This window comes from Microchirus variegatus, assembly GCF_963457635.1.
Source record: "Microchirus variegatus genome assembly, chromosome: 2".
Classification (NCBI taxonomy): domain Eukaryota; kingdom Metazoa; phylum Chordata; class Actinopteri; order Pleuronectiformes; family Soleidae; genus Microchirus; species Microchirus variegatus.
In genome coordinates, this window is record NC_139803.1 from 43,678,214 (window position 1) to 43,706,031 (window position 27,818).

At 44.2% G+C, this 27,818-nt stretch overlaps 1 protein-coding gene across 2 annotated transcripts; it reads left to right on the forward strand.

Moving 5' to 3' along the window:
* Positions 1–176: 176 nt before the first annotated feature.
* Positions 177–27,818, forward strand: LOC310944764 (kinesin-like protein KIF1C). Of its 2 annotated transcripts, none has more exons than XM_083910579.1 (29): positions 177–394; positions 513–649; positions 8,505–8,632; positions 8,877–8,953; positions 9,047–9,125; positions 9,221–9,321; positions 10,507–10,572; positions 10,668–10,846; positions 12,778–12,889; positions 12,990–13,067; positions 13,153–13,218; positions 13,296–13,374; positions 15,889–15,967; positions 16,060–16,208; positions 16,770–16,880; positions 17,423–17,553; positions 18,483–18,562; positions 18,675–18,756; positions 19,400–19,479; positions 19,567–19,661; positions 19,997–20,080; positions 20,196–20,376; positions 20,764–20,836; positions 20,926–21,024; positions 21,988–22,149; positions 22,987–23,295; positions 23,404–23,493; positions 23,578–23,836; positions 24,237–27,818. In XM_083910579.1, the coding sequence occupies exons 3-29, from the start codon at positions 8,524–8,526 to the stop codon at positions 25,103–25,105; spliced, it is 3,879 nt and encodes a 1,292-aa protein (XP_083766705.1). In that variant the 5' UTR covers positions 177–394; positions 513–649; positions 8,505–8,523; the 3' UTR covers positions 25,106–27,818. The 2 variants fall into 2 exon arrangements, with proteins under 2 accessions (XP_083766705.1, XP_083766706.1); XM_083910580.1 differs by having other exon boundaries at positions 17,426–17,553.

The window sequence follows — 27,818 nt, forward strand, 5'->3', positions numbered from 1 at the left end:
CGCGGCCAGGCCACCGGCCAGCCTCTCTGCTCAGACTCCCCCACTTCTCTCCTTCTTCCTCCCGTTTTCCGTTCACTCTTTCCGGCCAAACCCTCCCCGCCCCCCCCCCCCCCCCACGTTCTACCGAACCGACGCGGGACAAGCGACACGCGAAAGAACCGGATTAACGGGACCGATTAGTGTGCCGCTGTCTGCCGCCGGTCCCGCCGTGATTCACCGCCCTGCCAGCGCAGCGAGCAGCGGGCCTCAACTTTCCGTCACCTCCCTTCACACTTTCACTCCCTCCGCCGCCGCCGCCGCCGCCGCTGGAAGTCCCCGGACAGCGACGTCAGTCCCCGGGAAAAGTTACGACCGAGCCGCCGCTGTCGCCGGTTCACCGGAGGAGTCGAGACGAGTGAGTGCGGAAACTTTTCTTCACCGTGTGTGTGTGCGGGGGAACTCAGCAGCGCCCCCCCCCCCCTTCAGCCCCTCACCACCCAGTTCTCTGACCGCCTCTGTCCCGGTACCGACAGGCCCCGCACCGGGACCGGAAGTGGCACCAGAACCGAGCGATCTTTCGGTTGTTGTTCTCGTGTGAACGGGGAGATGGGGACGGTGTGAACGGGACAGCGCGTGGCCCTCACGAGACTCACGGTTTCCTCCGGTAGAGGTAAGACATCCGTTACGAACTTTAACCGAACTTTACGCAGAATGTCAGCGTGGTCGATTAATCGAGTCAGTTTGGTCGAAACTCACTCACTGATGCTATGAGTTTGTTTTTGTTTGTTTTTGCTAATTTTCTTCCACCGCACAACTTAGCTGCTAGCTTAGTGATGTTTGTTTACATTAGCTACGATTTTTTGTTTAGCTCAAACGTAGAAACGTAATTGCGATATTTTAAAATAGTTTCAAATTGTTTGTTTTTTAAAGACGGAATCAAAACATCGCGCCGGAAACTTTATTGACTTTATCGTTTTTTAACTTTTTCGCTGTTTTGAAAATTAGCGTCACAGTTTGGTTTTTATTCGTACACACTTGAACACGGATTAAGTATTTTTGTCCGCACTAAAACGTAACCCTGTTGTCTTTCAAAATAAAAGCCCTCACTTTCTGTTTGTCCACACTAAACAACATGCCTGCAATTTTCAAATTAAAAGCCTCGGTTTCCGTTTAGTCATGCGAAAACACAACCCTGTATTTTTTTCAAAATAAAAGGCCTCGGTGGTTGTTCCTCCATGCGAAATCCTAACCAGGTTTTTCAAAATAAAACGCCCCAGTATCTGTTCGTCCACATTAAACAATAAATCGGCTTTTTTCAAAATAAAAGCTTCAGGTTTTGTTAGTCCACATTAAACAACAAACCTGCAGTTTTCAAACTAAAAGCTTCAGTTTCTGTTGATCCACACTAAATATCAAACGTGCAGTTTTCAAAATAAAAGCTTCAGTTTCTGTTCGTTCACACTCAACAACGAACCTGCAGTTTTCAAAATAAAAGCTTCCATTACTGTTCGTCCAGACTAAACAGCAAACCTGCAGTTTTCAAAATAAAAGCCTTAGTTTCTGTTCAGCCACACAAAACAACAAACCTGCAGTTTTCAAAATAAAAGCTTCAGTTTCCGTTGATCCACACTAAATAACGTGCCGTTTTCAAAATAAAAGCTTCAGTTTCTGTTCGTCCACACTCAACAACGAACCTGCAGTTTTCAAAATAAAAGCCACCGTTACTGTTCGTCCAGACTAAACAACAAACCTGCAGTTTTCAAAATAAAAGCCTTAGTTTCTGTTCATCCACACAAAACAACAAACCTGCAGTTTTCAAAATAAAAGCTTCCATTACTGTTTGTCTCCACGAAACAACAAACTGCTTTTCAAAATAAAAGCCACCATTACTGTTCGTCCAGACTAAACAACAAACCTGCTTTTTTCAAAATAAAAGCCTTAGTTTCTGTTCATCCACACAAAACAACAAACCTGCTTTTTCAAAATAAAAGCCTCAGTTTCTGTTCCTCCACACTAAAATTTTTCGAGATAAATTTCACACCGCACAGTATTTTCTCTATTTTCAGAGACTCTCCGGACGTGTGGACGCTAGCTGTAACCATAGCAACAGTGACGAGTTATTAGCACAATCGAGGTTTTGAATCCACACTGGATTTTTCTCTCAATGGGGAACTTTTAATCATTAATGGAGCTAGCTAAATCTGTGTTTTTTTTCTTTGTTGTTTACGTTGTTTACTCGTCTGTGCGTGAGTTTGCGTTGTTTGTTTGACTCGGCGAACGTCGGCTTCACATTTACGCTAAACAAACAATGCGACTCGAACGAACAGACTTTAACTGGCTACTCTGTCGGCCGGCCTCGCTAAAGTTAGCCTGTGTGGCTAATGAAGCTCTCAGCAGGCATCCCAGCAATGTGTGTGTGTGTGTGTGTATTTTTAGCTCCATGTTGTTTGCTAATGTTATGAAGCAACACAAGATAAAAAGAGAGTCCCACTCATCTGCTTCATCATGACACGTGTGTGTGTGTGTCGTACACCGTCTCTCACGTCCACCTGTTAGCGCTCATGCTAGTCCTCCTCGATGGAAACGTGAGCTAGCGTCCAGCCGTAGCATGTAGCTCAGTCTTCCTTCATGCGAACACGCCGAAAAGCTGAATTAAGCCACGTAGTTTAAGTCTACGATGTCTTTAAGAAGATGTTTACGTCTTTATCTTCACTGTTAGACAGACTTTTGTAAACCACTCACTCTCCCACACCAAAGTCAATAGAGTAAACCAGTGATTTTAACATCACAGCACACAGGAGTTCACAGGACTTGTTGATCCACTGCTGCCTCCATCACTAACTTACAATGACTGATTTGAGTGAATTCGGCTTTTAAAATATTTAATTTAGACTTAAATCAGTGACACAAAGTGACCACACGAGGCAGCAGTAGACCAGCAGCTCCTGTGTCCCTGTAAGCTAAAATCACTGATTTTCTCTATGGGCTTTGGTGTGGGAGAGTGATTAGTTTTACAAACGTCAGTTTCCTGTTGTTAAAGTCTGTCTAACAGTGAAATAAAGACGTGAACGCGTTCTAAAGATACTGTAGACTTAAACTGACATAGATTTTATTAAGTAGAAAAGGTTAAAATAACAGGAAACTGAAGTTTGTAAACCACTCACTCTCCCACACCAAAGCCCATAGAGAAAACCAGTGATTTTAACATCACAGAGACACAGGAGTTGTTGATCCACTGCTGCCTCCATCACTAAGTTAAAATGTCTTATTTTGTAAAATTCGGCTTTGTTCAGATTGACCTCAGTGACACAAAGTGACCACACGAGGCAGCAGCAGCAGACCGGCAGCTCCTGTGTCCACCGTGAGCTAAAATCACTCGTTTTCTCTATGGGCTTTGGTGTGGGAGAGTGATTAGTTTTACAAACGTCAGTTTCCTGTTGGTAAAGTCTGTCTAACAGTGAAGATAAAGACGTACAAACGTGTTCTTAATGATATCGTATCTCTGCGTTTGTGTCCAGGTCGAACACAGTCAGCTGATCGCGTGTGAAACTCATTGTTTTTGTTGTGATTGAACCGGGTTTAGAAATCATTAAACTGCTGCTGATTAACAAACCCTGTGATTTGCTTGAATCGAAAATAAAGTTCTCAAGGTTGTGTATTAGTGAGGGTCAGCCTTTTCCTGCGGTCAGTGAAGGCATCGCGGGGTCACGTGACCAGGACGTAGCCCGACACTTTCGTCCGTCAGCGTCGAGTCGAACGTCGCGGAGCAAAGTTGTTCTTTTACGCAGAGGGCGTCGTTCAGAGCAGCTGACTATCTTTAGATGTGTGTGTGTGTGTGCGTGTGTGTGTGTGTGTGTGTGTGTGTGTGTGTGTGTGTGTGTGTGTGTGTGTGTGTGTGTGTGTGTGTGTGTGTGTGAGGTATGAGGACCTTTCATTATCACATTCCTGCAGAGGCCAACACATGGGAACTGACTCTGTGTGTCTGTGGGAGTTTGTTCACGTCGCCGATCACGTGACGTTCGCCGCCGATCGATTATCCGCACAATAGGTGACGAAAGCTAAAATAAAAAAAAATAAAAATAAAAGTCTATTTAAGTCTACGATATCTTTAAGAACGCGTTTCACGTCTTTTTCCGCACTGTGAGACGGCGTTTTCTGAGGTTTCTAAATTCACTCACTCTCCCAAACCAAAGTCCATAGAGAAAATCAGTGATGCCTCCATCACTAACTTACAACGTCTGATTTTGTAAAATTCGGCTTCTAAAATCCTTTATTTCGATGTATTTTAGTGACACAAAGTGACCACACGAGGCAGCAGAGGACCAGCAGCTCCTGTGTCCACCATGAGCTAAAATCGCTGATTTTCTCTATGGGGTTTGGTGTGGGAGAGTGAGTGGTTTACAAACGTCTGTTTCCTGTTGTTAAAGTCTGTCTAACGGTGAAATAAAGACGTGAACACGTTCCGAAGACGTCGTAGACTTAAACTGACGTAGATTTTATTAAGTACAAAAAGTTTAATTAACAAGAAACTGACGTTTGTAAACCACTCACTCTCCCACACCAAACCCCATAGAGACAATCACTGATTTTAAAATCAAAGGGACACACGAGTTCACAGGAGTTGTTGATCCACTGCTGCCTCATCACTAACTTACTATGACTTATTTTGTAAAATTCGGCTTTGTTTAGATCGACCTCAGTGACACAGAGTGACCACACGAGGCAGCAGTAGACCAGCAGCTTCCTGTGTCCACCGTGAGCTAAAATCACTGATTTTCTCTATGGGCTTTGGTGTGGGGAGAGTGAGTTGTTTTACAAACTTCAGCTTACATTGACGTAAAGACGTGAAAAACACGTTCCTCAGATGTCGCGGACTTATTTCGACGTACTGTGTAGCGTTGTGAGGTTAAGTCGCGCCCGCAGGCGTGAACGCTGTTTGTCAACATGACATTTAAAGCCGAATGTCAAACACGCGGTGTTTGTTCGCTCAAGATGACGTTGAAATATTCGCTTGTCTATAATATTATATAATATTGTCTATAAAATATTACATGTCTCAGTTAGCTTGCGCGAGCACAAACATTGCGTCCAATCCATTCTGTCGCGAGTTTAAAAATAGGGTGTCCGTGACGAGAATCGCACAACGCGCCGCCCCCGCTATCGCGTACGCCAGACTCCACCGTTAAATATTGAGATTTTTAGACATTTCCTTTGCTAAATGTCGCACATTAACGCGCATTTTCAGGATTTTCGCGTCTCTTTAGCGGACCTGCAGTCCGGCTTTGTTCGGCTTTTGTCGCTTAAGCCGCAGCAAAACGTTAATAACGACTCGGAGTTCGTTCAAATGCCGCCAAAAACGCCTCAGAGTTGGCGTTCGATCCAACATGGCGGCCTTCCGGTAGGATTCACGGAAAAGTCGTCATGGGCTTTTTTGACCGCCCCGACCTGATGAACGCGTGTGCCGAGTTTCGTCCGTGTAAGTTAAACCCGAGAGCAGATGATCACTTTTTAGCCCCTCCCACTTCCGACTTTCAGACGTAAAGTCATACCAGGAAATTGTGCTGGAAAACCTAATAATCCCATCATGCATCAGGCTCTTTAACTGAATGTTTCTAATGTTTTGTTCATGACTGCAATAAAAACCCTTTTTTCCCCAGAGTCATGCAGCCCTAAGGCGGACAATAAAAGATAATAAAAAACAATAATAATATTAAAATAACATGAAAACAATCTTCAATTTCACCAGAACTTTACGTACTGTACCTTTAACAGAGACACATTTACATAATGTGTGTGTGTGTGTGTGTGTGTTAGCTTAACAACGAGCTAGGCTTGTTCAACCAGACCCTATGAACACATGAATACTCCTGTGAATGTGTGTGTACTTGTACTTTATGTCTTTGTGAGGACATTTTGTCTCTTGTGTCCTCACTAAGATATGTAAACAAGTGTGTGTGTGTGTGTGTGTGTGTGTGGGGTGGTAGATGCCTTTGATGTGATGTCAGCGTTTCTGCCCGTGGTCTCTGGTATGCAGACACCTAGACACACACACACACACAAACACACACGCACACACACACACACACACACACACACACACACACACACACACACACACACACACACACACACACACAGATTATAGTACAATCCAGTATCTATATCCACCATCTTGTCTCTCTTTGTTTTAGTGTGTATGTGTGTGTGTGCGTGTGCGCGTGTGTTGACTCATAGCAAACACACACACACACACACTCTTACTTTACTTAGTAATGTGTGTCTTTGTGCAGCTGGAGCTCGAAGATTTTTAAAAAAGGGACGTTTTGATTAAAGGCCCAGTATGTAATACTCAAGCGTCACCAGTAGGGCTGTGAGAACATGGAGAGGGGGGGCGGAGTTACAAGTCAAAACGTGGGCGTGTCCAAAAGTCAAATAACAAGACGGTGATGCCGCGGTAGAATTTAGGATTCCACGTCGTAGAAGACGGCGCAACGAACAAATCTCGTAACAACTCGCCCGTTAGCTTAGCTGTTAGCTCCGCCTCAGCGTAAATGTAAGTCGTAAGAACGCTAGTAGTAGTGAAGTGTGCTGAAAATATCGGAACATCTTTGAATTCAAACATCGTAACTTGTACAAAGTCGCAGTTTCTATTTACGCGACTCCCAGTTCCGACGACTTCTCGACCGCGTCGCAAACACATCCGAGGCTAGCCGTCGTTCACGTTAGCAGTCGATAGCAAACATCGTAGCAACATGTGTACGAATACAAATCAAAACCTGGGTATGACTGTGAACAAATCTCGCAACGACTCACCCGTAAGCTTAGCTGTTGGCTCCACCCCAACGTAAATGTAAGTCGCAAGAATGCTAATAATAGTAAAGTGTGTGGAAAATATCGTAACATCTTTGAATTCAAACCTCGATACTTGTACAAAGTCGCAGTTTCTATTTACGCGACTCCCAGTTCCGACGACTTCTCGAACGCGCCGCAAACACATCCGAGGCTAGCTAGGACGTTCAGGTTAGCAGTCGATCGCAAACAACGTAGCAACATGTTTACGAATAAAACATTTATAAATCAGACTGTACGACAGATTTACCGTGAAATGAACGCGTCTGACTTGATTTGAACCATAAAAGTATCTGAGTTTTTACGTAAAAAACCCGTCGTCAGGGGTCGTTTGAACTCGGAAGTTCCGACTACAAATGGAACGCGGCGCTCATCGGAACTTTTCTCCGTCTTTTCTTTATCTCTCTTCAGTCTTTTTCCTCCTCTTTTCTTCCCTCGTTCCTCAAACTTTCCACTTCTTTATTTACTGTAAACATTTAATTTGACTTTTCTTTCTTTTCTTTCATCTCTCTCTCTTTACATTCCTGTCCTCTGTTATGTTTCCTCGTCGCCGTGGTAACCACAGCTGCCTCACTATTTTTTTTACCTCTTCTTCTTCTTCTTCTCTTGTCATCTCTCCGTTCTTCATCTCTTGTTCGTCCTTTGTCTTCCCCCTCTCTCTCTCTCTCTCTCTCTCTCTCTCTCTCTCTCTCTCTCTCTCTCTCTCTTTCTTTGTCTCTGTCAGTCAGTGTCGATCGCCCCGGCCTCAGGCCTCTTTAAACACACACACATTCTTGTTCTCGTGGGAAAACACTGTGTCAGGTACTGTTACTGTGTCTGTGTCTGTGTGTTCTTGTTCTTGTGTCCTCGTGAGGACCGGGGTTCACACACCGCTCAAAGAGGACAACTTGTTTTTTTGGGGGTTTTTTTTTCAACAAATTTTCATTTAAATACGATGCAACGTTCGCAGTTAGCGAAAGCGATCCACGCAGTTGTCACGCCGCGATCCACTTCCTGTTGTGGGTTGGGAATCGCCGCGGACGCCACGATACGACGCTATCGCGATATTTAAATCGCGGTACGACGTTATCGCGATGCCGCAATATACCGTGGATTAGCGAAATCGCATATTGCGATATTTATTGGCTCTCGTGAGAATGAGCACTTGCTGCCATCTAGTGGACTGAAGTGTCAATTGCTATTTTTTTTGTTAATGCTAATCCACAAAAACTTTGTTTATTGGAAAAAATCATAAAGAAATTGATACTTTGTCTCGCAAAAGTGATTTAATATTGTCACGCTAAATATCACGATTTTTCACTGTAACTAATGCAACAAAAAATATCACAAAAATCTAACAATATAATATTTAAATAAAATACATATATTTTTTATTTTCTAAGCATAACTACTGAAAAAAAAAATTACATTTTATTTTGTAGGAATTACTCCTGAATCAAAAGAACATGAGAATGTGTCCTTTATAAGAATAAGTATTGTTATTATGTGTTAAAATGTGTCTTTTTATTTTGTAGGAAGTAAATAGATGTATTTTATTTTGAAAGGGTTACCTACCTCCTCAGTTAAAAAAATAAATAAAAGGTAAATATTAAACGAATAGACCAGAAGACGTTTATTGTAATAATAGTATATTGTGTTTTTTTCCCTAACCGGACGCTCTGATTGGCCGTCCTCAGGTGGAGTGGGCGGAGCCGAATGATGGCGGGTGCGTCGGTGAAGGTGGCGGTGCGAGTCCGTCCGTTCAACTCCCGCGAGACGGGACGCAACGCCAAGTGTGTGATCCAGATGCAGGGGAACACCACATGTAAGACACACACACACACGTTTGTTTGTCCACACACGTGAGGACCGTCACTGCTGGGTCTGGTGTAAAAGATATTACGTATATTTCCAAAAAAAAGTACTTAAACAGTGATTTAAAATGAGATTTAATTTTTTTTTTTTAATATTACAATAAGAAAATATAATTGTATGTTTTTGTTTTTTTTGGGTTTTTTTTAAATGTCCACTGCTTAAAATGTAGGTCAAATTATTTTTCTTGTTTTCAGGCATTTCAAACCCCAAACTGGGCAAAGATGGAGCCAAGAACTTCACCTTCGACTATTCCTACTGGTCACACACAACGGTGATTATACACACACGCACACACACACACACACACACACGTGATTTAAAAATATTCACCAGGATTTCTCCTTGTGTGTGTGTGTGTGTTCAGACTGAAGATCCCGGCTTCGCGTCTCAGCGTCAGGTCTACAAAGACATCGGGGAGGAGATGCTGCTGCACGCCTTCGAAGGTAAAAAAATAAAAAAATAAATAAAACTCTGCGAAATATCCCTTTAACCAGCGTGATCTAAAGATAAAGACTGAAATCCATTTTCTCTCCTCCAGGTTATAATGTGTGTATATTTGCGTACGGACAAACCGGTGGAGGGAAGAGTTACACCATGATGGGGAAACAGGAACCGGGACAGGAAGGAATCATTCCACAGGTAACACACACACACACACACACACACACATTCTTGTACTTGCTGCATACTGAGGACCGGGTTGCTGACAAAGTAAGGACCAGCATTTCCACTTTATAAATCAACACAATTACAAATATCTACTTCATGAATGACATCTACAAACAACTACTGGTTGCAGTACCATAAAATGTCTGCAGGTGGAGCCCCTGCAAATTTTTTGTCCAAAATTCTACAAAAACGTCATACTATACTATGTCGTCCAAAATCAGAAAAAATCTTTGACAAAAAATGTTTGGTCCAAAATTTTACAAAAACATCATACTATACTTTGTCGACCAAAAAAAAAAAAAAAAAGATTACAAAATTTATGAATAAAAAAATTTTGACCAAAAAATTTTGGTCCAAAATTTGACAAAAACGCCATACTATACTATGTTGTCCAAAATTTAAAAAAAAAATTGACCCAAAAGTTTTCGTCCAAAATTTGACAAAAACGTCATACTATACTGTCGTCCAAAATTTGAAAAAAAGAATTTGATCCAAAATGTTTTGTCCAAAATTTGACCCACATTTTTTTGTCCAAAATTTGACCCACTTTTTTTGTCAAAAATTTGACCCACATTTTTTTGTCAAAAATTTGACCCACATTTTTTTGTCAAAAATTTGACCCACATTTTTTTGTCAAAAATTTGACCCACATTTTTTTGTCAAAAATTTGACCCACATTTTTTTTATTTCTTTTTTGACAAATTGAGTATAGCATATAGCAACCTAAGGAAGTGATTTCAATGAAAACAAGGTGAGAACCAGCCAAAATGTCCTCACTCCGTAAAAATGACCTCACTTTGTTGGTTAAATACCCTCACTGGTCCTCAGTATGCTGCAAGTACAAGAACACACACACACACGCACTCCTTTAAACTGATCTCACACACCAAAGTCCATAGAGAAAATCAGTGATATTAGCTCTATTCTGGTCTACTGCTGCCCTCGTGTGGTCACTTTGTGTCACTGAGGTGAATCTGACCAATGCCGAATTTTACAGAATAAGACATTTGAACTCAGTGATGGAGGCAGCAGTGGATCAACAACTCCTGTGAACTCTGCTGTGATGTTAAAATCACTGATTTTCTCTATGGTCTTTAGTTAAGATGTTTAAAAGTCCAGTTCTTTTTATGATCACTCTTTTTCTCTTGTGTCCAGTTGTGTGAGGACCTGTTTCAGAGGACAGGAGAAAACTCTGACCCAGACCTGAACTACTCTGTGGAGGTAAACTCACAAAAACTGATCCACAACAAACAGACACAACATTCATTCAGGTCAACGCCGCGTGGCTGAATACTGCGTCTCCCGTCGTCCTCCAGGTGTCGTACATGGAGATCTACTGTGAGCGCGTCAGGGACCTGCTCAACCCAAAGTCTCAAGGCACTCTGAGGGTCCGGGAGCATCCCATCCTGGGGCCGTACGTGGAGGACCTGTCCAAACTGGCCGTGACCGGATTCACCGACATCCGGGACCTGATGGACGCCGGCAACAAAGCTCGGTTAGTCGACGGTCGACGTTTACGCACGGCCGGGAAAAAGCATTCTGGGAAATGTCGGGAAATCATTGGAAATATTATAAATATATCATTTGTAGTGGTGGGCACGTTAATGCGCTAGCGGCGTTAATAGCGTCAACGTTAACGCACGTTAACGCGTGACTCGTTTCCACGACGACTGACCGGGAAAAGATGCGCGTGACGTCACGTTTACGTGCCGCGGCACAGGAGTCCAGGCACCGTTTACCCGTTAGCTCCGTTAGCTCCGTTAGCTCCTTTTAGTGCCGTTTGGGCGCCTACAGTGGAACTGGAGCAGTTTGTTTGTTAAGCAAATAACTAGCATACCTGTGTACTTCGTATGTTTGTTACTGGAGTCTTTTCGTTTAATAAACAGACCGCTCCAGTTCCTCTCTAGGCGCGCTAACGGAGCTAACTGGTAAACGGTGCATGGACTCCGTTGTCGCGGCACATTGACGCATGACTCGTTTCCGTGACGACTGACCGGAAAAAGATGCGCATGACGTCATGTTTACGTGCCGCGGCACAGGAGTCCAGACACCGTTTACCAGTTAGCTCTGTTAGCTGCGTTAGCTCCTTTTAGTGCCGTTAGCGCGCCTACAGTGAAACTGGAGCAGTTTGTTTATTAAGCAAATAACTAGCATACCTGTGTACTCTGTTTTTAAACTTTAGCGTTACCGGAGTCTTTTCGTTTAATAAACGGACCGCTCCACTTCCTCTCTAGGCGCGCTAACAGAGCTAACTGGTAAACGGTGAATGGACTCCGGTGTCGCGGCACATTAGCGCATGACTCGTTTCCGTGACGACTGACCGGGAAAAGATGCGCGCGACGTCACGTTTACGTGCCGCGGCACAGGAGTCCAGGCACCATTTACCAGTTAGCTCCGTTAGCTCCTTTTAGTGCCGTTAGCGCGCCTACAGTGGAACTGGAGCGGTTTGTTTATTAAGCAAATAACTAGCATACCTGTGTACTTCGTATGTGTGCCTCTGTTTTTGAACTTTAGTGTTACCGGAGTCTTTACGTTTAATGAACAGACCGCTCCAGTTCCTCTCTAGGCGCGCTAACGGAGCTAACTGGTAAACGGTGCATGGACTCCGGTGTCGCAGCACATTGACGCATGACTCGTTTCCGTGATGACTGACCGGGAAAAGATGCGCACAACGTCGCGTTTACGTGCCGCGGCGCAGGAGTCCAGGCACCGTTTACCAGTTAGCTCCGTTAGCTCCTTTTAGTGCCGTTAGCGCGCCTACAGTGGAACTGGAGCGGTTTGTTTATTAAGCAAATAACTAGCATACCTGTGTACTTCGTATGTGTGCCTCTGTTTTTGAACTTGAGTGTTACCGGAGTCTTTACGTTTAATGAACAGACCGCTCCAGTTCCTCTCTGGGCGCGCTAACGGAGCTAACTGGTAAACGGTGCATGGACTCCGGTGTTGCAGCACATTGACGCATGACTCGTTTCCGTGACGACTGACCGGGAAAAGATGCGCGCGACGTTGCGTTTACGTGCCGCGGCGCAGGAGTCCAGGCACCGTTTACCGGTTAGCTCCGTTTGCTGCGTTAGCTCCGTTAGCTCCTTTTAGTGCCGTTAGCGCGCCTGCAGTGGAACTGAAGCAGTTTGATTATTAAACAAATAACTAGCGTACCTGTGTACGGCGTATGTGTGCCTCTTTTTTTAAACTTTAGCGTTACGGGAGTCTTTTCGTTTAATAAACGGACCGCTCCACTTCCACTGTAGGCGCGCTAACGGCGCTAACGGAGCTTACTGGTAAACATGGTGCATGGACTCCGGTGTCGCGGCGGGTGAACAAGGCGTCCCAAGTGCGTTTTTCCGGTCAGTCGTCATGGAAACGCGTCATGTGCTAACGTTAGCGCTGTAAACTTGCCCAGCGCTAATCATTTCTCGTTGATTCCAGGACGGTCGCGGCCACAAACATGAACGAGACGTCGTCCAGGTCTCACGCCGTCTTCACCATCGTCTTCACCCAGAAGCGGCGTGACCAGATGACCGGCCTGGACACGGAGAAGGTGTGTGTGTGTGTGTTCTGGTTTTCATGTCCTCGTGAGGACCGCGTGTACGAGCAGACCTTGTGATGACTTGTGTTGATTAAAAACCCCTTGTCTTCAGGTCAGTAAGATCAGTCTGGTGGACCTGGCTGGAAGCGAGCGAGCCGACTCGTCGGGGGCAAAGGGCACCAGGCTCAAGGTCAGAGGTCGTCCCACTGGTTCCTGTTTAAACGTGTTTTCACTTCTTCGTAAATAAAACAATTTGACTTTTATCTGCCTAACAGGAAGGAGCGAACATCAACAAATCGCTGACCACGCTGGGGAAAGTCATCTCAGCGTTGGCAGAAATGGTCGGTGGACGCACGTCTTTATTTAAACGAAATAAATGTGGAACAATGTGCTGAAGTGTCCTGTTTCTCCTCTGCAGCAGAGCAGTAAGAAGAGGAAAAGTGACTTTATTCCCTACAGAGACTCTGTGCTGACCTGGCTACTGAAGGAAAACCTGGGTAAGTGGATCTGCAATGTATGTATAGAATATATATGTGTGTATATGTATATACATATATATATATATATATATATATATATATATATACACATGTATATCCATTGATCCATTTGCCCTGATGCACTTTGACAGTGAGCTGACTTTCTTCAAAAAAAAAAATTAGTTTTTCGGAATTACTTGAAATTTACCATCATAATAGTCGGCATCGCCCTGAACAAGGATCTGTCGAAAATATTTGCAAAACTCTTACGGAATAATTTTAACGAATTTTTGAAATTCAGGAAATGATCCATTTGCCCTGATGCACTTTGACAGTCACCTGACTTTCTTCTTCTTCAAAAAAAAAAAAGTTTTTCGGAATTACTTGAAATTTACCATCATAATAGTCGGCATCGCCCTGAACAAGGATCCGTTGAAAATATTTGCATAACTCTTACGGAATAATTTTAACGAATTTTTGAAATTCATTAAAATTATTCCTTTGCCCTGATGCACTTTGACAGTGAGCTGACTTTCTTTTAAAAAAAAAAATAGTTTTTCGGAATTACTTGAAATTTACCATCATAATAGTCGGCATCGCCCTGAACAAGGATCTGTCGAAAATATTTGCAAAACTCTTACGGAATAATTTTAACAAATTTTTGAAATTCAGGAAATGATCCATTTGCCCTGATGCACTTTGACAGTGAGCTGACTTTCTTCTCAAAAACAAAAAGTTTTTCGGAATTACTTGAAATTTACCATCATAATAGTCGGCATCGCCCTGAACAAGGATCTGTCGAAAATATTTGCAAAACTCTTAAGGAATAATTTTAATGAATTTTTGAAATTCAGGAAATTATCCATTTGCCCTGATGCACTTTGACGGTGAGCTGACTTTCTTCAAAAAAACAAAAAGTATCTCCGATTTACTTGAAATTCGCCATCATAATAGTCGGCATCGCCCTGAACAAGGATCTGTCGAAAATATTTGCATAACTCTTAAGAAATAATTTTAACGAATTTTTGAAATTCATTAAAATTATTCATTTGCCCTGATGCACTTTGACAGTCACCTGACTTTCTTCAAAAAAAAAAAAAAAAGTTTTTCGGAATTACTTGAAATTTACCATCATAATAGTCGGCATCGCCCTGAACAAGGATCTGTCGAAAATATTTGCAAAACTCTTAAGGAATAATTTTAATGAATTTTTGAAATTCAGGAAATTATCCATTTGCCCTGATGCACTTTGACAGTGAGCTGACTTTCTTCTCAAAAACAAAAAGTATCTCCGATTTACTTGAAATTCGCCATCATATAGTCGGCATCGCCCTGAACAAGGATCTGTCGAAAATATTTGCATAACTCTTAAGGAATAATTTTAACGAATTTTTGAAATTCATTAAAATTATTCCTTTGCCCTGATGCACTTTGACAGTGAGCTGACTTTCTTAAAAAAAAAAAAAAAGTTTTTCGGAATTACTTGAAATTTACCATCATAATAGTCGGCATCGCCCTGAACAAGGATCTGTCGAAAATATTTGCATAACTCTTAAGGAATAATTTTAACGAATTTTTGAAATTCATTAAAATTATTCCTTTGCCCTGATGCACTTTGACAGTGAGCTGACTTTCTTAAAAAAAAAAAAAAAATTTTCGGAATTACTTGAAATTTACCATCATAATAGTCGGCATCGCCCTGAACAAGGATCCGTCGAAAATATTTGCATAAATCTTACGGAATAATTTTAACGAATTTTTGAAATTCATTAAAATTATTCCTTTGCCCTGATGCACTTTGACAGTGAGCTGACTTTCTTTAAAAAAAAAAATTAGTTTTTCGGAATTACTTGAAATTTACCATCATAATAGTCGGCATCGCCCTGAACAAGGATCTGTCGAAAATATTTGCAAAACTCTTACGGAATAATTTTAACAAATTTTTGAAATTCAGGAAATGATCCATTTGCCCTGATGCACTTTGACAGTGAGCTGACTTTCTTCTCAAAAACAAAAAGTTTTTCGGAATTACTTGAAATTTACCATCATAATAGTCAGCATCACCCTGAACAAGGATCTGTTGAAAATATTTGCAAACCTCTTAAGGAATAATTTTCATGAGTTTTTGAAATTCAGGAAATTTTCCATTTGCCCTGATGCACTTTGACAGTGAGCTGACTTTCTTCAAAAAAACAAAAAGTATCTCGGATTGACTTGAAATTCACCATCACAATAGTCGGCATCGCCCTGAACAAGGATCTGTCGAAAATATTTGCAAAACTCTTAAGGAATAATTTTAATGAATTTTTGAAATTCAGGAAATTATCCATTTGCCCTGATGCACTTTGACAGTGAGCTGACTTTAGTCTCAAAAACATTAGGCACGACTGACATGACTGCACTACTATGTTATATGATATATAAATTATAGATGTATGATATCTTCATAAGTTGTTGGTTCTTCTGGTGAATCTCGTTAACTAGTGAACAGGAAGTGATCGGCGGTCACTCACCGACGTTACTCTGTTTCAGGAGGAAACTCTCGCACGGCCATGATCGCCGCTCTCAGTCCTGCTGACATCAACTATGAAGAAACACTGAGCACGCTCAGGTCAGACGCTCATCTGTCATCTGTCACGCTGTGTGTGTGTGTGTGTGTGTGTGTGTGTGTTCATCTAATCTAATCTAATCTAATCTGTGCAGGTATGCTGACCGCGCCAAACAGATCCGCTGCAACGCCGTGATCAACGAAGATCCCAACGCCAAACTGATCAGAGAGCTGAAGGACGAGGTGGAGCGACTGAGGAACCTGCTCTTCTCACAGGGTCTGCAGGAGCTGCTGGACAACGCTGGTACTGCACTCACTTTATATACTGTGTACAGTATATATATATATATATATGTATATAAAAAAAATTAATACATTACAGTGGTTGTAAACACATGCAACAATGTGTCATGGAAACATTTAGACTGTGTGTGTGGTTATTAAAACATGTATGTGTGGTATGTGTTGAATGCACAGTTGGGTATTTACAGACAGCAGCTGTGTGTGTGTGTGTGTGTGTGTGTGTGTGTGTGTGTGTGTGTGTGTGTGTGTGTGTGTGTGTGTGTGTGTGTGTGTGTGTGTGTGTGTGTGTGTGTGTGTGTGTGTGTGTGTGTGTGTGTGTGTGTGTGGGCGTGTGTGTGTGTGTGTGTGTGTGTGTGTGTGTGTGTGTGTGTGTGGGCGTGTGTGTGTGTGTGTGTGTGTGTGTGTGTGTGTGTGTGTGTGTGTGTGTGTGTGTGTGTGTGTGTGTGTGTGTGTGTGTGTGTGTGTGTGTGTGTGTGTGTGTGTGTGTGTGTGTGTGTGTGTGCGACATTCCCGCTCGTTAAAAAACACAAAACCTCTCTCTCTCCTTTTTTCTCTTTAAAAGTCAACAACAACAACAATGGCCCTGGTGGCATTATGGGCGTGGCCTCCTCTCCTCTGCAGCTGGCTCTCACAGCCAATGGGATCACAGAGAACAATGACCCCGCCCCTTCAGGTGACTCATTTTGACACATACATTTTTGACATCCTAAACATTTGTGAAAATTGACACACATATTGGAACTTGGTTAAAGTAGTGCAAAGTGGCTCAATAGCACCCCCAAAGGCGAATCCCGGTAGGACAATGCCAAAATTAATTTACGCCGAACTCATTGAAACTTGGCGAGAACGTGTCACAGCACGAGATGAACAAAAAAGTCTATTGGGACCATGGCCTCAGCTCAACAGGAAGTCAGCCATTTTGAATTTGGCATCCGTCTTGCCAAATATCCCGTAGCCTAAATGAACTTGTCTGAGCGCGATAATCGCCGCAGCATAAAAAAAAAAACGATTGTGTAAATTTGTACGAGACACATCAAAGATGTGAAGTTGTCAAAGGGGCGTGGCCTCGGCAAACCATCGGGATTTTGGTGAATTTTATCCATTCACGCTCAAAACAGGAAGTGCCTTGTAAATTTGCCGTACCACCTGCTAGCATGGTCAACTAAAGCTACCCTAAAGCTAGGGTAACAAAAATATGCACTGTTTTTCCCTCAGCAGACGCGGGGGAGTCGACGTCCTCAGAGGACGCACCTGCTGACCCCGATCACCTGATCCAGAACGGGGAGGAGGAGGAGCCTGTCACCGAGGAAACCATCAGTAAAGAGGAAGCAGCCGAGCGACTGCTGGTGAGTCTGACACTACAATGATCTGTTAGCGGACACGGCGTGACTACTTCCTGTTACCGCTGACACATTAACATGAACACTGTGTATTTTATTTTGAAAGAATATCAACTAAAATCAAAGATAACATAAAAACACTTATTATCTTTTGAAAGAGTATCTACTAAAATAAGGTGACATAAAAATGTGTATTTTATTTTGAAAGAATATCTACTAAAATAAGAGTTAACAAAAACATGTATTTTATTTTGAAAAACTACTAAAATAAAAGATAACATAAAAACATGTATTTTATTTTGAAAGTGTCTACTAAAATAAAAGATAACATAAAAACATGTATTTTATTTTGAAAGTGTCTACTAAAATAAAATATGACATAACATGTATTTTATTTTTGAAAGATTAATGACTTAAATTAAAGAAAACATAAAATCATGTATTTTATTTTGAAAGATTGACTAAAATTAAAGAAAACATACAAACATGTATTTTATTTTGAAAGAATAACAACTAAATCCTAAAATAACACAAAAACATGTATTTTATTTTGAAAGATTGACTAAAATCAAAGAAAACATAAAAACCTGTATTTTATTTTGAAATAACTACTAAATCCTAAAATAACACAAAAATGTGTATTTAATTTTGAAAGAATAACTACTCCAACCCAAAGTAACACAAAAACATGTATTTTATTTTGAAAGAATAACTACTAAAATTAAAGAAAACACAAAAACTGTATTTTATTTTGAGAGAATAACTACTAAAATTAAAGAAAACACAAAAACATGTATTTTATTCTGAAAAACTACTAAATCCTAAGAAAATATAAAAACATTTATTTTGTTTTGTAAGAATAACTACTAACATTAGTCTGTGTGTGTGTGTGTGTCTCTGTGTCTGTGTGTGTGTGTGTGTGTGTGTGTGTGTAGGAGACAGAGAAGATCATCGCTGAACTCAATGAAACGTGGGAAGAGAAACTCAGAAAGACTGAATCTATTCGTCTGGAGAGGTGATCGATCAACGCCGATCGACCGATCAATGATTCGATCAATAACCACTCGCTCTAAAGTCTCTCTCTCTCTCTCTCTCTCTCTCTCTCTGTGTCTCCCTCGCTCGCCCAGAGAGTCTCTGCTGGCAGAAATGGGCGTGTCCATTTCATCCAAAGAAGACGGAGGAACGCTGGGCGTCTTCTCTCCTAAAGGAGTGAGTTTATATTAAGGGTTATTTATGGTGTTTTATTTTGAAGGGTCATGACTTCACTTCTAACTGTCTCTCTGTGTGTGTGTGTGTGTGTGTGTTTGTGTGTGTCTGTGTCTGTGTCTGTGTGTCTGTGTGTGTCTGTCTGTGTTTGCGCGTGTCTGTCTGCGTGCTTGTGCGTGTGTGCGTCTGTGTTTGTGTGTCTGGGTGTGTGTCTGCATTTGCGCATGTGTCTGTGCGTGTGTGTTTGTCTGTGCGTGTGTGTGCGTCTGTGCGCGCGTGTCTGTGTGTGCGCGCGTGTCTGTGTGTGCGCGTGTCTGCATTTGCGTGTGTGTCTGTGTGTGTCTGTGCGATCGTGTGTGTGTCTGCGTGTGTGTCTGCGTGTGTGTGTGCATGTGTGTCTGCGTGTGTGTGCATGTGTGTCTGCGTGTGTCTGCCTCTGTGTGCGTGCGTGTGTGCGCACGTGTCTGTGTGTGTGTGCGCTTGTCTGTGTGTGCGTGTGTGTCTGTGTCTGCGTGTGTGCATCTGTGTGTTTCTGTGTGCGTGTGTGTGTGCGCGCGTGTCTGTGTGTGTGCGCGCGTGTCTGTGTGTGTGTCTGTGTGCGTGTGTGTGTGTGTGCGTCTGTGTGTGTGTGCGTGTGCGTGCACAGACACCTCACCTGGTCAACTTGAATGAAGACCCTCTGATGTCAGAGTGTCTCCTGTACTACATCAAAGAAGGCGTCACCAGGTAAATGTCACTCATCGTCAGAGGTCAGAGGTCACACAGGTCGGTGGATAACGTGTGTGTGTGTGTGTGTGTGTGTGTGTGTTCCAGGGTTGGACAGCAGGACGTTGACATTAAACTCTCTGGACAGTTCATCAAAGAAATCCACTGTGTTTTCGTCAGTGAGATCAATGACCAGGGAGAAGGTGAGGAGGGGATTTTCAAAATAAAACGTGTGTGCGTGTGTGTGCGCCCTCTGGTGGTCAAAGTCGTGCAGGTGCAGCTGTGTGTGTGTGTGTGTGTGTGTTGACTCAGTGTGTGACTCTCTTTCTTTTATCTCTTCCTGTCAAAGCTTCCAGGAAATCTTGTCAGGTATCGTTCTATAATAAGTCTCTGGTTACCATGGCAACGTCATATAATCACACCTGTGTTTCCTCTGTGTGTGTGTGTGTGTGAGACTGTAGACCCATCTGTTGTGTGCTTTATTGTGTTTTGTTTTTGTTTGAATGAAACTTTATCGATCGCGCTCTTGTCGTCGCAGTCGACGTCATCCTGGAGCCGTTGGTCGGCGCGGAGACGTACGTGAACGGGAAGCAGATCACCGACTCCACCGTCCTCAAGCAAGGTGAACGGCAGCTAGCGCGCGTTATCGTTAGCACGCGTTAGCTCAGACGACATACGAATCCGCGGCGTAAATTAACGCGATTTGTGTTGTGTTTCCCCGCTCCTCGACGGACCAGGCCACCGCATCGTGATGGGGAAGAACCACGTGTTCCGCTTCAACCACCCGGAGCAGGCGAGGCTGGAGAGGGAGCGCAGTGTCACGGCCGAGCAGCAGGGGGAGCCGGAGGACTGGAACTACGCTCAGAAGGAGCTGCTGGAGAAACAAGGGATCGACATCAAGCTGGAGATGGAGAAAAGGTTCATGGAGTATGTTTTTACACCACACCAAACCTCATAGAGAAAATCAGGGATTTTAGCTCACGGTGGACACAGGAGCTGCTGATCTACTGCTGCCTCGTGTGGTCAATTTGCGTCACTAAATTAAGTCTAAATTAAATATTTTAAAAGCCGAATTCACTAAAACAAGTCATTGTAAGTTAGTGATGGAGGCAGCAGTGGATCAACAACTCCTGTGAACTCCTGTGTCTCTGTGTTGTTAAAATCGATGGTTTTCTCTATGGACTTTGGTGTGGAAGAGTGAGTGGTTTAGAAAACGTCGATAAAAACGTTGGAAAAGTCTGTCTAACAGTGAGATAAAGACGTGAAACATGTTTTTATTAACTATTGTGTGTGTGTGTGTCACAGACTACAGGACATGGAGACTCAGTACCGTAAAGAGAAGGAGGAGGCTGATCTGCTACTGGAGCAACACAGACTGGTGAGTTTGTGTCGGTGTGGAGGTTAAAGCAGGTCGTTAATGTGGTCGTTGACACTGTTAAACGTGTGTGTGTGTGTGTGTGTGTTCAGTACGCAGACAGCGACAGCGGCGACGACTCGGACAAACGCTCGTGTGAAGAGAGCTGGAGACTGATTTCCTCACTCAGAGAGAAACTGCCTGCCAACAAGGTACACACACACACACACACATTCTCTGACATCTATAAAGAACTACTGGTTGCAGTACCATAAAATGTCTGCAGGTGGAGCCCCAGAGCAAAAAGGGCTGGAAAACTTTTTTCGATTTTTTTAATTTTAATTTTATTTATTTATTTTTTCAAAAATTTTACAAAAACATCATACATATACTATGTCGACCAAAATTTCAAAACAAATTTGACCCGAAATTTTTGGTCCAAAATTTGACAAAAACGTCATACTATACTGTCGTCCAAAAATTGGAAAAAAAAAATTGGTCCAAAATTTGACAAAAATGTCATACTATACTGTCAATCAAAATTTAAAAAAAAAATTGGACCCAAAATTTTTGGTCAAAAATTTGACAAATACTTCATACTATATACTATGTCGTCCAAAATTTGAAAAAAAAAATGTCCAAAATTTGAAAAAAAAATATGTCCAAAATTTGAAAAAAAAATATGTCCAAAATTTTAAAAAAAATGGTCCAAAATTTTAAAAAAAAAAAATTTGCCCAAAATTTGACAAAAACGTCATACTATACTATGTCGTCCAAAATTTGAAAAAAAAATTTGGTCCAAAATTTGAAAAAAAAAATTGGTCCAAAATTTGAAAAAGAAATTGGTCCAAAATTTGAAAAAAAAATTGAAAAAAGATTTGGTCCAAAGTTTGAAAAAAAATTTGGTCAAAAAATTGAAAACGAAAAAATTGCCCAAAATTTGACAAAAACGTCATACTATACTACGTCGACCAAAATTTTTTAAAAAAATTGACCAAACATTTTTGGTCCAAAATTTGACAAAAAACCTCATCCAAAAGTTGAAAACAATTTTGAAAAAAAAAATTTGAGTATAGCATGTTATAGCAACATAAGAAAGTGATTTCAATGAATAATCTGAATGGACTTCTTCTTCTTCTTCTTCTTCTTCTCTATAATCTCTGTGTAATCTGCAGGTCCAGAGCATAGTGAAGCGCTGTGGTCTGCCCAGCAGTGGGAAGAGGAGGGAGCCGCTCAGAGTTTATCAGATCCCTCAGAGGAGGAGGATCAGCAAAGACCCCAAACGGGTCACTATGGACGACCTCCGCATGCAGGCTGTCAAAGAGATCTGCTACGAGGTGTGTGTGTGTGTGTGTGTGTGTGTGGTGCAGTAACACTGAGTCTATAATATCTCAAAAGTATTTTTCTCTCACTCTCCCACACCAAAGCCCATAGAGAAAACCAGTGATTTTAGCTCACAGGGACACAGGAGCTGCTGGTCTACTGCTGCCTCGTGTGGTCACTTTGTGTCACTGAACTATATCTGGATGAAAGTTTTTTGAAGCCGAATTTTACAAAATAAGACTTTGAAGTTAGTGATGGAGGCAGCAGTGGATCAACAACTCCTGTGAACTCCTGTGTCTCTGTGATGTTAAAATCACTGATTATCTCTATGGGGTTTGGTGTGGGAGAGTGAGCGGTTTACAAACTTCAGTTTCCTGTTGTTAAAGTCTGTGTAACGGTGAAATAAAGACGTGAACATGTTCTAAAGGAGACGTAGACTTAAACTGACATATATTTTTTTTGGTGAGTCTTCTGTAAAGTGGCTGAAATCATTCAGTAAACAGCACTCACTCTCCCACACCAAACCCCATAGAGAAAATCAGTGATTTTAACATCACAGAGACACAGGAGTTCACAGGAGTTGTTGATCCACTGCTGCCTCCATCACTGAGTTCAAACGTCTTATTTTAGTGAATTCGGCTTTGAAAATATTTAATTTCGACTTAACTCAGTGACACAAAGTGACCACACGAGGCAGCAGTAGACCAGAGGCTCCTGTGTCCACCGTGAGCTAAAATCACTGATTTTCTCTATGGGCTTTGGTGTGGGGAGAGTGAGCGGACAGAAACTTCTCGCCTCATCGTCGTCAACACAAAGTCGACACAAGCAAATTCCTCTCAATCAACCACCAGGTGGCGCTGGGGGACTTCCGCCACTCCCGGCAGGAGATCGAGGCGCTGTCCATCGTCAAGATGAAGGAGCTGTGTCGCATGTACAGCAAGAAGGACGCCAGCGAGCGCGACAGCTGGCGAGCGGTGGCCCAGGACGTCTGCGACACCGTGGGCATCGGAGAGGAGAGGAGCCCCCCCGCCGAGGAGGGGGGGGGAGGAGGAGGAGGAGGAGGAGGAGGTGGTGGAGGTGGTGAGACGGGGGAGGGAGCACCGAAGGCCAAAGTGTACGACCTGAAAGCTCACATCGACAAACTCACTGACATCCTGGAGGTGAGTGTGTGTGTGTGTGTGTACGCGTCAGTTGCTGCCGCTGACCAGCAGGGGGCAGTGCAGCGTGAAAGGTGACCGTGTCTGTCTGTCTGTCTGTGACGCCCCCAGGAGGTGAAGCTGCAGAACAACATGAAGGACGAGGAGATCAAAGCCCTGAGGGACAGGATGATCAAGATGGAGAGCATCATCCCCCTGCAGGTGCGTTCGCGTCACCGCGTCGCACGCCAACGCTAACGCCGCCGCGCGCCGCCGCTCTTTAGCTAACGGCGTTTTTGTTTCCAGGACGACGACGTGAACGGCGACGAAGACGAGTCTCCGCCCCCTCCTCCTCCTCAGAGGGACGACGACGACGACAAGGGCGACGGAGACGGCGAAGGCGAGGCGGTCCCGGACGTCAGGGTGGAGCGACTCATGAGCGAGGACCCGGCGTTCAGGAGAGGGCGCCTCCGGTGGCTGAAGCAGGAACAGCAGCGCATCCTGAACCTGCAGCAGCAGAACATCACCAAGAAGCTGCGGGGGCAGAGCCAGACGCTGACCCCGGGTCAGTGGGGGGGGGGGGTGGGCGGAGCTTTCACGTTAGCGTTAGCTTTAGCTTTCAATTCAAGATGGAAGTTTATCACAGAACGAGTTTCTTTTATTATTATTGTTGATTGCTTATATTGATCAACGTCATGGTCTCGATCAGTCATGTTAGCGTGTTAGCCGCGGAGGCTAGTTTGTGTTAGCGGGTCTTGTTTTTTATTGGATGAAGGATGGTGGGCGTGGCATGTTTGTACTTTATATACTTTATGTACTTTTAGCCAGCAAGGCTAACTAGCCTGGTTTAGCTTGGCCTAGCTAGTTAGCTTGAGCAGTAGGGGGGTCGGAGTCATAGTTTTAACGTAGCCCCCGCCTCTAACTACTGCGCGTGTGTGTTAATGTGTTTTTGTCGCCCCCTGCAGGTCCGAGCCTGCCCGTCGTTCCCGTTCACCTGCCGGGCACCGGGCGCTTCATCCCGCCGCAGGAACGCAAGCTCAAATTCCCCTTTAAGAGTAACCCCGCCCACCGGATGTCGTGGGGACCGGCCAACGCCGCCCTGGAGGCCCTGGGTCTCGGCGAGGGGGGCGGAGTCGAGGGGGCGGAGCAGAGGGAGGACGGCGGAGGAGGTGAAAGTAGAGGTTCCCCGTCGCCGCCGCCGCCGCCGATGCCGCCGCCACATCACAGTCATCAGTCTCCTCCTCTTTTGCCCCTCCCCTTTCAGGCCCCGCCCCCTCGCATGCGCTCCCCCAGCCCTCACCGCGCCTGGCAACAGCGTAACCAAGGAAACTTCCACTACCAGCAGCAGAACCATCACCACGGCAACAACCAGAACCAACAGCGCCGCTACCGCCGCAACTCTCTGGACAGCTCCGCCCACAACTTCAGTCACTATGACAACGGCCAACAGCACGGCGGGGGCGGGGGAGGGGGCGGTCACCAGGGGCGACCACGACAGAGGAGGGGCGTGTCGCCCGGGCCAGGGGAGCGAGGGGGCGGAGACAGAGACGGGGGCTTCCATTATAACCAGCGGCCGCCGCCCCCGCAGTATCACCCCCCTCTTCCCCCTCACCCGCACCCTTACTACAACCCCCACAATGCACCATTCCAGCCAGGGCCGCACCCCAACTACCACAGCCTGCCACGCCCCGGGGCCCCGCCCCCTCCCGCGGACATGCTGTTGATGGCGGGGCCGCCGCTGCCGCCGGGTGGGTGGGGCTTCACGACCCCGCCCAGGATGAGACGGCAGTTCAGCGCGCCCGACCTGAAGAACAACAAGGACACGCCCATCTGACCTCTGAACCCTGGACACGGGCGGGGTTTTCTGATTGGCTGCGGGACAGAGGGGGAGGGGCCTGATGCTGTAGAGACGTGTGTGTGTGTGTTGTCATCACACACACACACACCCTGTATCTTCAATCCTGCTGTGTGTGTGTGTGCGAGTGTGTGTGCGTATGTATGTGTGTGTGTGTGTGTGTGTGGCTTCCTCCTAGCTTTCACGTTAGCGTTAGCCTTCAATTCAAGATGGAAGTTTATCACAGAACGAGTTTTTTTTTATCATTATTGATCGCTGATATTGATCAACGTCGAGGTCTCGATCAGTCATGTTAGCATGTTAGCCGCGGAGGCTAGCGTGCGTTAGCGGGCCTTGGTTTTTATTGGATGAAGGATGAAGTGGACGTGGCATGTTTGTACTTTATATGAACGTCAGCTTTCGGCCAGCAAGGCTAACTAGCCTGGTTTAGCTTTGGCTGGCTAGTTAGCTTGAGCAGGGAGAATTAAAAATGGTTGCTGATTTTTTTTTTTTTTTTTGGGCTAATAGGTGACGTGTTGTTGTTGAAGTGTAAAAAAAAAAGAATATGTAGCTTAGCCTAGCTTAGCTGAGGCAGCATTCAGGTTACATGGGGAGTCACATTTTATCCTTTTTAACTTTGACGTCAATTTCAAGTCGTGTAGAAGAAATTGGATGATCCCGAGTTGCACCACACGGGGGCGCTAAAGTGCAATTTAATGAAATTCTTAGTTTTGTAGTTTTACAAGTTTTACCGACTGACTTAACCTTAATTTCGAGTCGTGTTTTTATAGCAATATTCTGAACGTTTTTCAAACTGCGTTCGGCGACGCCAATCCTGCGCTAACGCAAATTTTTTTTTCGCGATTACCTCAAAAGTGAATCCCACGGAAACGCGAACTTTACGTCTTTCACTTGCGGGACTTTGCGTAGCGCGAGGTGTCCGATGCGAACATTCTTGCGATGTTTGAGGAACAGTTTCCCGGATGTAACGCCACTTTAAGAGCCGTCGCTACTTCCTGTTTTTATCGTGTTTTCGCGAGTCGCGATTACTCGGGAAAAAAAACACGACGCATGAATTTGACGTTTGGAAGAGTTCGTACGCTCGACTCGTACAAAACATCGCGTTTTTTAACTGCTGTGACTGTAACGTGTGACCTGAACGCTGCATCGCCCCAGAGCTGCGAACCAAAGAAGAAGCTGCTGCGCGGCGGCGCCTCCTGCAGGAGAGCCCACAGACGCACTGCTGTACAGACGGAGCGCGATGAAGGACGAGGGGGGCGGAGCTGCGGGAAAATGTAAATGTGGAAGTTTTTGTGTATATTTGAAGTTTTCGCGAATCGACTTTTTTTAAAAAGAACGGCGAGTTCGCCGACAATCGAAGACGCGGCGAAGCGTCGACGTAACGACGTGATGATCGCGGTTTGGATTGTAGTTGACGTAGGGGAACGTGCGAGAGCAAGGGATTCTGGGAAATGTAGTCGGAGAGAGATGGGCGAGGAGGCTGTGAGAGGATGAACCTGAGGAAACACGAGAAGAGACTTTTGTTTAGTTTGAAAAACGATGATGGACGCGAGGACGTCGAAGGACATGACACTACTTTTTATTTAATTTTGTCCACAAAAGACAGAAGAGACGGCGAGAAGACGCTGCCTTCATGAGACGCTGGGAAGACGGGAAAAGTCACTCACTCTCCCACACCAAAGCCCATAGAGAAAACCGGTGATTTTAACATCTCAGCACGCAGGAGTTCGCAGGAGTCGTCGATCCACTGCTGCCTCCGTCGCTAACTCACGACGTCTTGTTTTTGAGAATTCGGCTTTAAAAAAAAAAACCTCCGTTCAGATTTACCTCAATGTCATAAACTCACCACACGAGGCAGCAGTGGACCAGCAGCTCCTGTGTCACCGCGAGCTTAAATCGATGATTTTCTCTATGGGGTTTGGTGCGGGGAGAGCTAGCGGTTTCTTGCCCGGAAAAAGTGACGTAACGACGTGGAAAAAAAAAAACATCGTAAACTCCGAATTCCCAAAACAACGATGTGTTTGCGGTCGGGAGGAGCTGCGGAACCACGCCCCCTCCCCCCCACCAGTAACAGAGCAAGGCATTGTGGGAGATGTCAAAAGGAGGTTTTTTTTATTGTTTTTTTATTGATCGGAACCGACCAATGGGAGCGCTCTCTCTCTCCCCCGCCCGACTGTCAGGGAGGGAGTCGCCATGGTGACGACGATGACGACGGAATCGCGACAGCCGATTGGCCGCAGAGGCGTGACATCAGCAGTTTGTCTCGACCAATCGCGGGACAATCTGCCGCCGCTGGGCATGATGGGAAATGACGTTTCCCATCCTCTCTTTTTTTTTATTTTTTGTTTGTTTTTATTTTCAGTTTCTGATTCTTATTATAATCTTTTCTTTTTTTTTTCCTGAATATTTTAACCCCGCCTCCTTGTTTGACTTTTACTTTATGATGTCGTCGCGTCATCATCACTTTTATTAATATAATTACGATAAAGTTATAAGCGTCGTTAATGTCGGTTCTTGTGGATGCTGCTAAAGGGAGCGCGGTCGCCCTCATGCACGTGTGTGTGTCTGTGTGTCTGTGTGTGTGTGTGTGTGTGTGTGTGTGTGTGTGTGTGTGTTCATGTGTTTATTTAGAGTCATAATCTAATGTTTGTTTTACTTTATGAATCTGATTTTATTTGTTTTTCTTCTAAAC